This window comes from Neovison vison, chromosome 11 (assembly GCF_020171115.1).
Source record: "Neovison vison isolate M4711 chromosome 11, ASM_NN_V1, whole genome shotgun sequence".
NCBI lineage: Eukaryota > Metazoa > Chordata > Mammalia > Carnivora > Mustelidae > Neogale > Neogale vison.
The window spans coordinates 73528478-73543566 of record NC_058101.1 but is presented as its reverse complement, the minus strand read 5'-3'; the positions used below and the strand labels follow the sequence as shown (position 1 = coordinate 73543566).

Sequence of the window (15089 nt, the reverse complement as noted above, 5' to 3'; positions counted from 1 at the left end):
GCTAGGATTTCAAGATACTTTGATCCTACATTTTATTTGTCATCCTCCTGAAGGACATGGTTATTGATTTTCAGTGCTTATATATTTCAATACCAAGTATACCTACCTAGGTATGGTAGAAAAGGGGTGGGTAGAGCCAGACTTCAGAATATTTAAGCAAAACCACTCCACATGCTGTATTTGAAATGCTGGCCCAGAACTGATCCTTCATTTTCTTTCATGTAATTCAATGATGCCAGGAAAATGGTATGGAAAAAGCAAGTACAGTGATATAGAATAGAACTGGCTTATTTTTTTTCCTTATAATGCAGCCACAAGTGTTATTTTCTTTGCTTCTTCTAATTATTCCCGCCAGGCGTGAGAAGCAGGGTGGAGCTCTTTACTCACCTATACCCACAGTAAGTGAGGAAGGAAATGATGCTCGGAGACGGTTAGGAATGGATCTGGGATGGGATTTCGTATTTTAAAGAAAGTATTTTCGTTATAATATTCTGCCATTCAAGTGTATACTATATAGGGAAGAGTTTTAGGAGACCAGAAGAGAAGATTGGGTATCATTTTACATATCTAACATCCTTCAGTGCTTGCCAAAGCTCCATGGGCAGGGAAACTTGCTGGTGTTGCACGGGTGTGATGTTCAGACTGGGCTAGAGGAGAGCACTTTATGTGAATGTGTAAGATTTCCCAGCTAGACTTCCCTGTGCCTTTACCCAAATGGAGGAGTTCGGATAAGCAAAAACTTTCCATCCTTATTAAACTGACAGAGTATTTTCGAGTACTTTCAACAAAGGGCAGATAAATGAGTATTTAGTAACTACCCACTCCTACCCCACTATCATTTCTCAAATGGCTGGTTAACATTTCACAAAACCTGAAATCCCCTTTTTTTCCTGTGACTTGATTCTAACAAGATCCTTCAGGTTTACACTTCTTCTACACTTGAACTAGAGATTACAAACTACCACAAACCCTTTCTTCCCCTAAGAAATACGAGGAAGCAATCCAGGAAATTAAACTCTGTTTCCATACCTGACTAACCTTCCATCCTTCACAGGCAGAAAATCACTGATACTGACTTTCAGGAATACAGAATAGGAGAGATTTGCCCCAGGTAAATTTCTCCTTCTCCATCTCCATATCCACCCTGTTGCTCCATTAAAGCTAAATTCTTCTTATAGAAGGTCTCACTCTCCCAGTGAGGCCACTGACTTACATTACCTACCACTGGGTCATACCAATTCCTTGTTTTCTCTTTCAGTGCTTCTAATTATAGGAATATATTTCCTCAGCATCTCAAGCTTGCAAACTTACAGAACATCAAAATTTATAAGCTAATGTTATAACTAATGGCAAAAATGAAGAAAATGTTCAGGTTCATTCAAGATTTACTCAGGCTTTGTGAACTCTTTCATCACGAATCTCTACTACAAGAGTTTGGTAAACCACAACTTGCTTAGTTAGCTTCACCTATAATTGCATTAAAATTTTGCTTTGAACAGTTTCCATTTTCTCCTCCAAAATACAAATTTTCCCTTGAAAAAGTTAATAGCACTGGGATAAACAAAAAGAATCATCCAGACTCTTTCATGTAGTAGTATGTTGTGACTATCCGTCTCATTTGAAGTCCAAAGCAGGTAATATTTGCAGACTTGTAAATGTTTACATAAAATCTACTGAAAGTTTGCTAATTCTTTTATTTAAGTTGATAAATACATAAATACATGTGCCTAAAATAGAAACAGTTTTTAAAACTTCTATTGTAAATATACAAACCTCCCAAAAACATTATCTCTATCTTCTTTGAATCAAATATAATGTTTACGGTATGGTTCTGCCTCAGTCATTTGAGGGACAAGAATATAATGGTTATAATAATGGCTGTTAGTCCAAGTGGGAGACCAGATTTATCAAGAACTTTATACAGATAAGGCACTTTGCAAAAGGCCTTAAAAATCTGACGTAATCTCATCTTTCTGCAGTCATCTAAGACAGATTATCTTTTCACAGATATTTTACCAATAAATAAAAGTAATGCTTAAGAAGTTTTAATATTTAGCTCCAAATCACAAAACTAAGAAACTGTCACAAATAAATTTCAATTCCAGCCTGTCTGCCATCAGAGCTAAAGCTGTAACTACTATGCTAAGACAGTTCATCCTACAAAAGCTCATGGTATTAGATCCGAAGATAACATTGAACAAATTCTGTTTAATTTACCACCATTGTCCTACTGCCTGAGAAAACTGAAGATATGTAATCCTCCAGGTTTAACAAGTAGATTTTTCTGCTAGAGAAAATTCTTCGACCTCTTCTCATAGAATCAGTCAGTCAACAAATATTTATTAAACACAAATACCACACACAGAGCCATGTGAAGGGCTGGAAATACAGCTGTGAAAGGGCCCTTGGTCTCATGGAAACGCCAATGATGTTTTCTCACAAGAGTATCAATAGTTACCATTTTACAATTTGTTCTTAAGAAATTGCAGGCATTACCCAAACCACTATACATACGCTGTCTTGGTTAATATCATTTAATCCTCACAAAACACCCTATGAATACTCCGGAGGATTTACAGGTAAGAATACTGAGGTGTGGAATGGTTCAACGATTTGTCCCTGAGTTTCACATCTACAGTGTATGTTAAGGGCATGATGAGCTAAGTTTGCCATTGCCTCTCCAGAACTCAGAAATGTCTATCTCGAGTATTTTTCTTTGTCTTTCTTCGAAGATTTCACAGAATAATAGTGTGTGCATGTTTTGTGGATAAAGTAGCAAATCCAGAATGAGCCTAAGTTCAAAAACATATGTATCTAAACATAAGATATTTTTATATGTAATTAACTCTTTCCTGTAAACAAAACACTCACTTCTCTACTGGCAAATGTGCATTGTTCTCATCATTGTTCTATTGAAACACTTTAGCCATGCATAACTGAAATTTTCTTCATGAGTACGCAATTCAGTTATTCTTGTGTTGTTTACTATTTCCAGATAGTTCTTATTCAAACATGACCATACTGATTCTTAAAACTGATTTAATTAGCACCTGGTCTTAATTTATTGTTTCCCATACTATTGAAAGGCTTGGCTTCATATCACTTATGTAATGCTATGTATTTTCCTCTTTTATTTCTTTGAAAAATTGTTTAATATTTGGGCACATTGATAAAAATGAATAAATTCCCAATCTGGAGACCTAATCTAAGAAGTGGTACTAATAATCACATGTTAAAAGTAGAATTTTATCATGACCATCAATGGGCAGCTAAAACTACAACACTGAGAGTGAGAGTCTGCTAACACTATAAAATGCACAAATACAACATACACAACCAACACATGAACAGCACTCCAGGAAGATAAGGGAGTTATCATTCAACATATTATCAGTGAGAAAGGATAATTTCTAATTCAAAAATCTATAAAATCGTTGCACCTTCATCTTTAAATTTCTGCGAATAAGGTGGTTTTTGATTGACCATATCAGAAGGTTACCCATCATATCTATTGATCCACTGCAAAACTAGCCTGTAATGTAATACCAGGGATCACTCTGAATACTTATTTTTTTTCTTTATTTTCCAACATGAATTTGGCAAGGAACTGAAGCCAAAGGAGCAGGACGTGGAGAGCAGTCCCATCATGCAAAAAGTTTACAGAAATTTTGTCATTAATCACTTGTGCTTTTTTTCCTCCTTTTCTTATTTATATCTATGATACTCACTTATGCCCACAGCTGTAATGAGCTTGATTGCAAGTTCAGGAATTTCACATTGAATAAAAAAGGGTTCCAGAATGTAGCGTCCAAAGGCCAGAGAAATCACAGCAGTGGCTGCAGGGCTGGGAAAAAACAAACAAACAAACAAAAAAATAGGTTAACAAAGGAAAAAACAAATAGCATCCTCATTAAACTTTTTCTACCTTGAGGTAATGTTATTCAACATAAAGAACATGTCAAATATAAAATCCTGTAATTTTCCAAACTTCATATTTGATTAGGTTGTCACAGACATTCCAAGTAAAATATGGCCTATAACATTGGTGGTTAGTTTAAACTTCTCAAATGTATGAAAGCAAAACTGGGTCCTATCAATTTTGTCCCTGCTTTCCTAGATCTGACTATTTTTCCCCCTTAAAAATCTAGTTTATTATTTGAGATCCTGATGGAGCTGGGCTTTACAAGAAGCAGTCTTCTCAATAAGTCAACAACTAAACTCCAGCCGCAAGCACAAATGGGGTAAGGGTACAGTGCTAATGAATGGAGCATGGTCAGGAGAATGAATACAAAAGCCAACTTCAGAAATTATTATTAATAAGTGCTCATTGAAAATATATGCTTTTGATCTTGACATTGTATTCTTCCTATTTTTTCCAGTACAGACAAAAACGTGAAGAGCCAAGTGATTATTCTTAATTTCATAGAAATATTCAGATGCAAAGTATAAGTTGAAAAATAGAAATGCTGTTATGACTTTATACAACTGAATAAATACCCAGAGATAAGAAAATTAAATAAGTTCAGGTCTATAATAAAAGAGGTAACAAACCACTCTACTTTAATTCTTCAAATATTTCTAAGAGAAAATTGCATGTGCCTTTATGTACACTTCTATAAGAATGCATGCTCTTTAGATACACAGGCAAATTCATGAAATTATCTAATTTCTCATACCAATCTTCACTTTCAGCTTCTCTTATCATAGTTACTCAGCACCCATGCTCAATCCCTAGATTGTCAGAAAAACCAACCACCATTATGTTCCAAGGTCAGTCTGCTTGTACTAGACAGCACCATATATATATATATTTTTAAAGATTTTATTTATTTATTTGTCAGAGAGAGAGAGAGAGAGTGTGAGCGCAGGCAGAGTGGCAGGCAGAGTCAGAGGGAGAGGCAGGCTCCCCGCGGGGCAAGGAGCCCGATGTGGGACTCGATCCCAGGATGCTGGGATCATGACCTGAGCCAAAGGCAGCTGCTCAACCAACTGAGCCACCCAGGCATCCCAGCACCATATATTTTTTGATTTTCTTCTTTTTCTAAAGACCCTCTCCTCTTCCACCCTCAAAAGATGATTTTTCTTATTCTTCATCATTTGCAAATTTTTAATGTATAAATTAAAATCTGATCACATCATTTTAGTGCTTTCAGTAACAACAAATCAACTGTTTATCATTTTAGTGCTTTCAACACATGCTCAGGATATGCAAAATCCTTTAGTTATGGCTCCATCTAGTCTAAGCTTTCCCTTCCTCTTGGTTTGCTTCTTCCCACTAGAAGGAGCTGAATACTCTTTGCCAGGAGCCCCCTGCGACTCATTGACAATTTTTTTATACCACATATCTTTGTTCAATCTTTTTATGCTCAAGGAAGTTCCTTTAATCTTCTGATTGGGTGAGAGTTCCATGAGTATACCCTCTTACAGAGTCTCATGGTTTCCCTTTCATGGTCCTGATCACAGTAGCAACTTTATCCTCAGTATGTGATTCTTGATTCATAACTATTTCCCTCATGTGACCCTGAGCTAAATGAATTCCAGAATCTGCCCATCTTTTTTTTTTTTTTAAGCCTTTATTTATTTATTTGACAGAGAGAGACACTGTGGGAGAGGGAACACAAGCAGGGGGAAGTGGGAGACTGAGAAGCAGGCTTCCAGCAGAGCAAGGAGCCCAACATGGGACTCGATCCCAGGACCCCAGGATCATGACCGGAGCTGAAGCCAGATGCTTAACGACTGAGCCACCCAGGCACCTCTAAGATTCTGTCCATTTTAATCACTGTTTTATTCCCAGTGTTTAGTACAGTATCTATCCTAAGTAGAAAACCAATAAATATTTAAATATATGGTTAATGCTTGAGTTCAATCTAATGACCTCTGCTATGTACTGATGTAGGATTTTTTTTTTCTTGAAATCTATGTTCTACAGGTTATTCCTGGGAAGTCAGAATCATCATTTTAAGTACTTAGACACCATGGGTGCTGTCAACAGATGAGAAATATTAAAGTACCTAGGTATCTTGTCAATCCTCAAGTCATTCATTACTCTGCTTATTTGGAAGACTAACCAAGCACTGTGAGTCCCTTATTACAAAGCAATAGATGAACCCTTCATAATAAGCTTCTAGAATATATCTAGGTTATTTCCTCTGTCAGTACACACACACACACACACACACACACACACACACACACCAGAAGCAGATCTTTTGCAGTTAAACTAAGGTTTAATTATGTGCTACTTGGGAACAGGAATTGTGGCTCATTCCACTTTAAGATCTCTTTAACATACCCCTCAGCACTCAATAGCTGTTTAAGGAATGAATAAATAAGTGAATGAGCACTATATCTGTACTACTGTGAACAGAGAGATCGTGTTCATTATAATGCTAAGCAATGAGCCAAAGCCATGCAACAAATACATAGCTGAAGAGGAATTCAAGTGCAGCTATATCAGGCGACAAAGCCCACCATCCTGATAGGTCAGTGCTCAGAATAAGTAGTGTCCTCATTTGAATACTGAGAATGTTGCATTCAAAATATTGAAACTTAAACTTTTGGTTAAAAAGAACTAAATTACTTGAAAATAATTTAATATTGCCGCTCAAAAAGAATTTACTGTGATACTCAAGACACTGATTAAGAAGTATAATGGTTTCAAAAAGTGTGAGAGTTGGTTTTATGTACTTCAAATGCCTGCAGTTCTGATGGGAGAAACAGAACATAGACACCTGGAAATACTAAGTAAGAATACAAGATATGCTGAATGTCAAAGAAGGAGACACTGCATTTTTTCAGAAGAATTAAGAGAGAAAAGAGATATAAACTACGGTGAACAGGAAATGAACTGTGGAAAAGACAGGATTTAAGTTAGCCTTTGAAGAGTAGTATTCAAATAAATCAAAAAAGAGCTGAAGGTATATATCCCAGGCAAATCCCAGATTTTAGAAAAGGACAAAAATACTTCTTTATCATTATTCCATTATAATGAGTTTAAAATAATGCTGAATTGTCTAAAATGAGAACAGACTTATAGGAGTAAATACTATTCTAAGCTCTTTGTTAGAAAAGAGATACCTACGACTATAAAAATCATGCTTAGTGTCAAATCGATACTGATTAGCTCCGCATTTGCCCCTTATGCCCCAAGTGTTAGGATAAAAGCTCACAGGAGCTCTCAGCTGCATATGTCTGATAAGTTTACAATAAGAGCAAGCTTCTCCAGCTATTTCTGTTAAACTCTGCAATCAGAATGTGCAAGTCACATTTTATGGTAGCAGTCAGCCTTAAGAAACTATGATACTCTACACTTCTCAGATGACACAAAGATTTCCCACAAAGGTAAAAGAAATTTGCTATTCAGAGTGACTTAGCACTATTTGGTTTGAAATTAAGCCAAGATAATTAGAAAGGAGAATGTATCTTACAACAATATTTTTTTTTTTTTCGCAACTATAGTTCACTGATTTGCCTAACAAGAGGAAGTGAGTCACTCAAGCTTTGTTTTGTTTTGTTTTTTATAAAGTAGTAAACTCAGTGACACATTAAGTTGTTAGGCACAGAAGTTTCCTGGTCATGATACAGTGAAGTTAAAGAACGACGTAATCTACAAGAAGATTAGCATTCAATTTTGTCTGGCCAGCCAAAAGGTATGATTTATCAAGTCAGATTTTCATGCTTCCTATCCTTTCAGGTCAACATATTTTCTAGAAATGTCAGAGAATAATTGAACATTAAAGAAAATTAGTTACCTTAAAAGTCTGGCATGGTTTGAGAACTACTGCCAGTGACAAAACTGCATAAACACATTAATTGACAGAGGTATTTCATACACATTTCAAACCCTGAAACAGACATGTCTACAACATAGTCACATGACATGCATATTCCTAATCAGTTAAAAATAATTAAGATGATTTAGAAAGGGTGTAATAAATGGATTTACTTTTCCTTAATATTTTTTTTCTTATTTATGCTCTTACCGTATTATGAGCAGTTCTACCCAGACTCGTACAAAAGCTGGTAATGGGCCAAAGACCTCCAGGATGTATGTATAATGACCACCAGATTTCTTTATACTTGTTCCCAACTCAGCATAAGACAAGGCTCCTGTGAAATGTACATAATAAAAAGGTACGAAGTTAAAATAGTACCAAGTCATCCAGTAGAAGAATTTATATAATAATGTTTATGTTATATGAGATGTTCCGACATCATTTGGTCTGAATGAGATCCTTATTTCAAGAGAAGAAATAGTCATTTGATTGTTAGAAGCCACCAAAATCTTTTTATATCTTCCTCATATTTGGGATCGAGTTCATTGTATTCAAACAGTATAATTTTGTTTGCAATGGTAAAGATAAACTTCTAAAATAGTACCGTATTATTAAGAATTTTTAATCTCAAACCTGAGGAAAAGAGAAGATAGATGCCAGTAACACTAACCTATTTTTAAAGGAACTCACACCAAGACAAGGAATTTTCTCAAATTGACCTCATTATATTAAGAATCCTTTTAATGATATCTCTGTTGCACATCAAAATTAACAAGATTAATTTATTCTTCATAAAAATACAGACTCTAGGCCTTGCAAGACCTCACTTAATTTATAGGATATGGTTCATCAACAAAATGAATTTTGACTCCCATATTCTATTTCTAGAAAAGGTTTTCTTGGACTCTTTTGAAGTGCACACTTCTGGGTTGTTGAAATAACATACTGCTTAAAAGAGATGTTATAACTTATGTATATTAGGTACAATTAATTATAAACAGCTAGCAATTTCAGCATTTATCAATACAATTCACATGGACCTGAGCAAGTTATGTAACCTCCCCAAAACTATATTTCTTCCTTGGTAAAAGGAAAATCTCAGTTCTCACCTCGTAAGAGAGTTGTGTGTATATATGTGACAATGGGCTCCAAAGACAGTACTGGGCCTGATACATTGAGGACACCTCATGAAATATACTTATTAATTTGAGTAACTTGTATATGAAAAATACATCTTGATACTATTTAAAAAATTCTGTTCATATTGCAAAGTACTCAAATGTGCAAAATTTTTGACTGAGCTACTTCAGAGTCTGAAAGTGTGAGAAATTATTACTGATCAGAAAAGCTTTAGGCAGAACTGTCCAAAAGGAGTAAAATTTGGATATTCAGTGAAATCTTACTATCATTTATCCTATTCTTGAACTTAGCTCTGTATCAGAATCACCTGCAAGTAAATTTTTATTTAAATACACATAAGGAATAAGGCCCCACACCTGTTCTCTACCAAGTGAGTCCATATCTCCAATAGAGGGATCCAGAGAAATCTATTATTTTAAAATTTGTATAGATGATTTTAAAGGTAACTAATCTACAGTTTGATATTGAGGATCACTAATATAGCTTGTTTATTTGTAACTAATTGTAACTACCTGCAATTTACTCTATTAGTCGCCATGTTGGTGGTCTGTACAAAAAAAAGCTTCCAATACAAAATGTTATTGGAAAGTCTTAAGTACCTCAGAATTTATTGCCAGAGAATCAATACCTAACCTGTGTATGCTTTGCTGAAACTCCAGGATAGTTGCCCTAGGTTTAAATAGAGTTCTGGAGGAATGAGATTTTCATTGAAAAGTCTCAAGCTCCATAACCATTTTACCCAGATGAAAAAAGTGCAGAACAGGATGTAAAGATCCATGTACTGTCCCTGGCTTTAAAAAAATTGTAAACCAAATACACAGATTCTTTACTATTAGTCCCAGAGTTCTAGAGTTTTAAGAAAAAGATTTGCTTTCCTTACAGTTTACTTTGCTTCCTGTTAGGAAGGCACTCCTGTCAAAAACTCCTAGGAACTTAAATGACAAAATGTAAATACAGATAAGTAGATTAATCCAGGAGCATGCGCCCCGTGATTAGTAACCAAAGAATATCAGCTCAAGTGTCACCAAGCTAGTCCTTTTAACTTTTTTTTCCCCCTGAGCATCTGCTTGAGTTGGTATACTTACACAGAACCATATTTTCATAGCATAATAGCATTTTAACTAGTTCAATCCTCAGCCCAATCCATTTTATTATACTTGAATACCTTTATTTTATACACACATCCAATCACAGAATAGGAGCTGCATGTATAGAAGTATGAAAAGTCCAGGAAATTGGTTATGTTTTTTCCTATTAGACATCCATTTATTCTCAATTTACCAAGTATTTGTAGACAATTAAAGGCTAAGGGTGCACAAATTCATTTAAAAGGCACAAAGAGGGGCGCCTGGGTGGCTCAGTGGGTTAAGCCGCTGTCTTTGGCTCAGGTCATGATCTCAGGGTCCTGGGATGGAGTCCCGCATTGGGCTCTCTGCTCAGCAGGGAGCCTGCTTCCTCCTCTCTCTCTCTCTGCCTGCCTCTCTGCCTACTTGTGATCTCTCTCTGTCAAATAAATAAATAAAATCTTAAAAAAAAAAAAAAAGCACAAAGAGTTAGGTTTCTGTTTGTCTATTGATGGGCATGCCAGACCCACACAGAATACCACAAACTTTCTAAAAACTGAAAAACAATTCTTCTACAGATCTTTCTATACTAAGGCTCTGTTTTGATAGGTTTTCCTTGAAATACTTTCTTCCTAATAATGGACATTTAGGTTCTCTAGATGAACACCCAAAGTAACACATTAAAACATGACAAGACCTTAAGAATGGAGGGATGGGTACACATAGGACCAAGAGATAGGACTCAGCCCTAGAGTTAGTGCAAAGCTTTGGGTTAGTACCTTTACAGAGTAGAGCCTTTTAGAATTAAAACACACTAGTTGCCACAAAAGAGCGAATATATCTTAGACATTTACCGCACAGTGTAAGCAAAACTTAAATATTTTTGACCGTCCACCAGTTTTTGTCACCTTTATAACTACCTCAGATAGGTTTCTAGTAATTTGCCGACCCCATAAAAGAGATTTATTATTTGCTATTAACATCAATCAATAAAAGAGATCTAGATTTGGAAGCAAAATTGATCATCATACTTCTAGTAGTAGTTCTGTTCAGACTGACTCAGCAGACAGGTAGACAGGTGGACAGGTTATCCATGTCCCTGAAGACCCAGTGAACTATAAATGAAGGAAACAGAGCACAGCAAGCTAACACCCAATTCCAATTTTACTCTTTATACTTTAAAAGTTTACAGGAGTTAGGGAGAGATGAAAGATTGAAAAAAAATTGAAATATGCTCAGACCCTTGCAATATTCCCACCTATCACAGGAATCAAGTTATGTGCCACCACACACAGTATCATGGCAAGGACTGTTGAGAAAACATTAGGAACTGACAAGCACGCGAGGTTAAAAAGTTAAAAAGACTGCACCCCCCCCCCCCGGTTTGTTTTGGCAATAAAAACACGATAACACTTCTGCTGAATGCTCAGTTCTGTGTCTAAATAGGCCACGCTGGGTTTCACTTCACAGGTGTTTCATTCAGCGTGCCGGCTTCCAAGACGCCTCAAACATACGTAAGGAAGCATACTGCCGGGTACAGAAAGTTCGCACGGCTTTTACTGGGTCATCAGTTCGCATTCGCTCTCACTGCCACAGGGAAGTCAGAAAACAGTCTGTCTTAGTCAGGAAAAGGGACTCCGGGCTGCAGGAAGGAAGGTGGTGGAATTCAGGGTCCTGCCAACAGTGAACACTGTGTTTGGGCAGTTCGCACACTTAAACAAAAATCAGAAAGTTTGACGTAGTCTGTGCCATTCATCCACTCCTTAAAAATGACTCTTTGCTTTCTCAGAAAGTAAACTGCCCAGCACCACAGACATACCCCCCCGAGAAGAAGCTGCACTCACCAAATAGTGACAGGACCCCACAGACTGTCCAGATAATCAGAGACATGCCCACGCTGCCCGTGTTCTGGAGCACGCCCTTGGGAGAGATGAAGATTCCTGCTCCAATGATGGTGCCAATGATGATGGAGATGCCCCTCAGCAAAGTGATTTTCTTCTTCAGCACCACTTTCTCCTGCCCAGGGGGCTCCTTGCCACCCAAGGAAGGCAGCTTCCCATTAACATTCCCCTGCAGGTAACCTCCACTGGAGATGGTGGACACGACAGGCTTTCTGACCATTGTAGTGACACACAGGAAAAATGAAATGGAGGAAAAAAAAATAAAAATAAAAACCCCAAACTTTCAACTTTGTGTCTCTTGGTGGGACTGACCAAACCTCTTCCTCTCTGCTTTCAGACTGTCTCTTTCAGCGCTATTGTGTTCACAGGTAGGAACTCAAAGGTGTATTTTCTCCTTCACAGCTATCTAATTACTCCTCAGGAAACACCTGTGTGTTCATGGTGCTCCCGCTCCTCCACCACCTCAGACTACCTCTGCTGCTGCGGCTGCTGCTACCGCCCTATGATTACAGACCAGCTCAGCTTCCTCAGGGGCTGGTATTTAAGCTCCTGCCTGTCACACCAACTTATTCCAGCTTAATGATGATGCAAATTCTCCAGGTTTGCATCAGCCACATGAGAAGGCTCCAGCATTACTCAGCTCTTTAAAAAAAAAAAAAAAAAAAAAAAAAACACACACAACAGCATGTTGCTCAACTGACCTAAGCTTTTCAGAGAACAAAGCACACACTTTAAAGAGATCTTAACCAATCCAGAAGTAGTAAATTCGGAACAGACCTTCTCAGAGATTTAAAGCAACTCCTAGTGAGGGACAAAAGCTCTTCATGCGAAAAGAAAATGAAAAATGAAACAGGAAATGATCACTGCTTTGTGAGGAGTTTCTTTTTTAACTTACGGGTGAAACATATCACATGCAACTGCTTTGATAATAGAACACAACCCAAAGCTGCATTGTTTGTGACAAAAAGTTTTTAGATTTCATAACATTTCCTGCTGAGGTTTTTTTTTTTTTTTTTTTTTGGGGGGGGGAGGGTATCTGAGTAATACAGTCAAATCTAGTTTTTACGAAGCTAGGATGATTCTGCATAGCTGCTGTCATGCACAGAGCAGTTGTGAGACTTACTCAACATTAAAAAGATAAAAATGATTTCTTGCTACCTGTAATAAATGTGTATTTAAAACCACCACCTGAGTGTAAGAGATTTAAAAATCATAGTGACTCCAGAAAATAGCCATTTTCTGATTCTCCTAAACTCTAGGTGATCCCCAAAACTAAGTCAAAGATACATATTCTTCATTTGCATGTTGTTTCATTGAATTTCCAAAATAATTAATTTCAAAATTAAGCAATGATTACAATGACATAAAACTATGCATATAGCAAAAACCTGAAAAGGAGCACATAGAATAATAGTTTTGGAAAGTGTGATATGTATGATTTTTTTTTCTAAAGTGTATAAACTTTGTTATATCATGATTATAAATTTAAAATGAATTGGAAGTATAAGTTAATGTTAAAATGTTTATTCAAAACAGTAAGAAAGACAAAACATTTTAAACCCCACTTACATTCCTAATTTAGTGTCCATAAAACAAACACACACACACACACACAAAAAAAAATCCTAGATTCCTTTTGGTTGTGGTTATACACGGTTTTGGATTCAGTGAGAATTTAACATTATCATTACCCTGAAGCTACATTTACAAACACCATTAAATACACTTCTAAATGTCTGAACAGGATTAACAAACAAAAAGTGTGAGAGAGAGGTGGAGGTGGGTGGGAGGTTCGGGAGGGTGCAGGAAAGAAACAGCCACTAGGAAAGTAGCACAGAGAAGGTCAGAATCATTTCTGTTATTTTGGCACCTGAGAAAATTCTACCACCTCCAAGCTCTTCCATCCAAATAATTGAGCCTTTATCACTTCCTTTGTATATTATCACACCTAAATCCTATCTAATTTGCTTTGGGTATCCCAAGTCAGGGTTTTTATACAGCCAAAATAAAAAGTTTTTCCCAGTTGTTACACTTTTCATAAAATAAAAATGGGTAGTTCCCCCCATTCAATCTGTGGACACTCCTAAAAAAAAGGAAGCTAAGGGAAGATTCTTCTTCACTTCTCCTCTCCCTACCTGTCCTTCCCCTCACACAAGTGAGGAGAGAGCTTTCTGTTTCCCCAAAAAGAGAACTGATTAGTGCTGAAGAAAAATAAGTTAAAATTAGAACACTAGAAATCCCAGGGAATAACTTTTTATCTTTACCTCACACGGAATGACACTTTGATTTTAAATTTTGTGCTAAATGACTGAACTAATAAATTGAGACTATGACCCCACTCAGACAGGAAGTCAGGTAAATTCTAAAAGAAGAAAAAAATGTTCTTTTAATATCAAATAACTTTCTCCTCTTTTGTAGTATTATGAAAAACTTGAAGTTTGACTAATGACCAAAAAGACTGTACTATCATATAAAAGAGCCATATTCAAAAATTTTGCAAAGCTGCAGATAATCACCAAAGACACAATATACCTCTTCCAACCCCCCACATATTTGCAGAAATTTCAGGTTCTAAGGAAAATGTTGAGTAAACATCAACATTAATGAACTCTTCTAATCTACAGTCTTAAACTTTGTAAACTAAGAATTTATAGTCTTCAAATACGTGTGTATCATAAAAATGAGTCCTAAACCAGTACATTTATATTCCTCCTAATTCAGGCTTCATTTTAAGCATTCCTGTCCAATTAGTGCTATTTACAAATATTTAGCTAGTGCTCTCTATGCACATGGATACCCCCAGCTCTCTAAAAGTATCTTAGGAAAGAAACAAATGTGATATACTGTGGTTGGTTCCCTTTTCTGGTAATAATTTCTGTCTCATGATTATAAATGTGTGCATGTGGGGGCACCTGGGTGGCTCAGTTGGTTAAGTGGCTGCCTTTGGCTCAGGTCATGATCCCAGCATCCAGGGATGGAGTCCCACATTGGGCTCCTTGCTCAGCAGGGAGCCTGCTTCTCCCTCTGCCTCTGCCTGCCACTCTGTCTGCCAGTGCTCGCTCTCTCTCTCTAACAAATAAATTAAAATTGAAAAAAAATCTCAAAAAAATAATAAAAATAAATATGTGCATGTAATGATGTGGCCAAAAGTAATCCTCTTCCTGGCTGCCAGGTATAGGAATGTAACCTGAGCCAGGACACCCCTAAAC

At 36.7% G+C, this 15089-nt stretch overlaps 1 protein-coding gene across 3 annotated transcripts in view; it reads right to left on the bottom strand.

The window, feature by feature from the left end:
- The window catches only part of SLC7A11 (solute carrier family 7 member 11), a 76475-nt gene extending 63966 nt beyond the window's left edge, over positions 1 to 12509 (bottom strand). For all 3 annotated transcript variants that reach the window (XM_044268082.1, XM_044268083.1, XM_044268081.1), the window contains exons 1-3: positions 11824 to 12509; positions 7983 to 8109; positions 3729 to 3844 (exon numbers count right to left, since the gene is read on the bottom strand). In XM_044268082.1, coding sequence (XP_044124017.1) covers positions 3729 to 3844; positions 7983 to 8109; positions 11824 to 12100 — 520 coding nt within the window. In that variant the 5' untranslated portion in view covers positions 12101 to 12509. The remainder of the gene's footprint in view (positions 1 to 3728; positions 3845 to 7982; positions 8110 to 11823) is intronic.
- Between the last annotated feature and the right edge of the window lie 2580 nt (positions 12510 to 15089).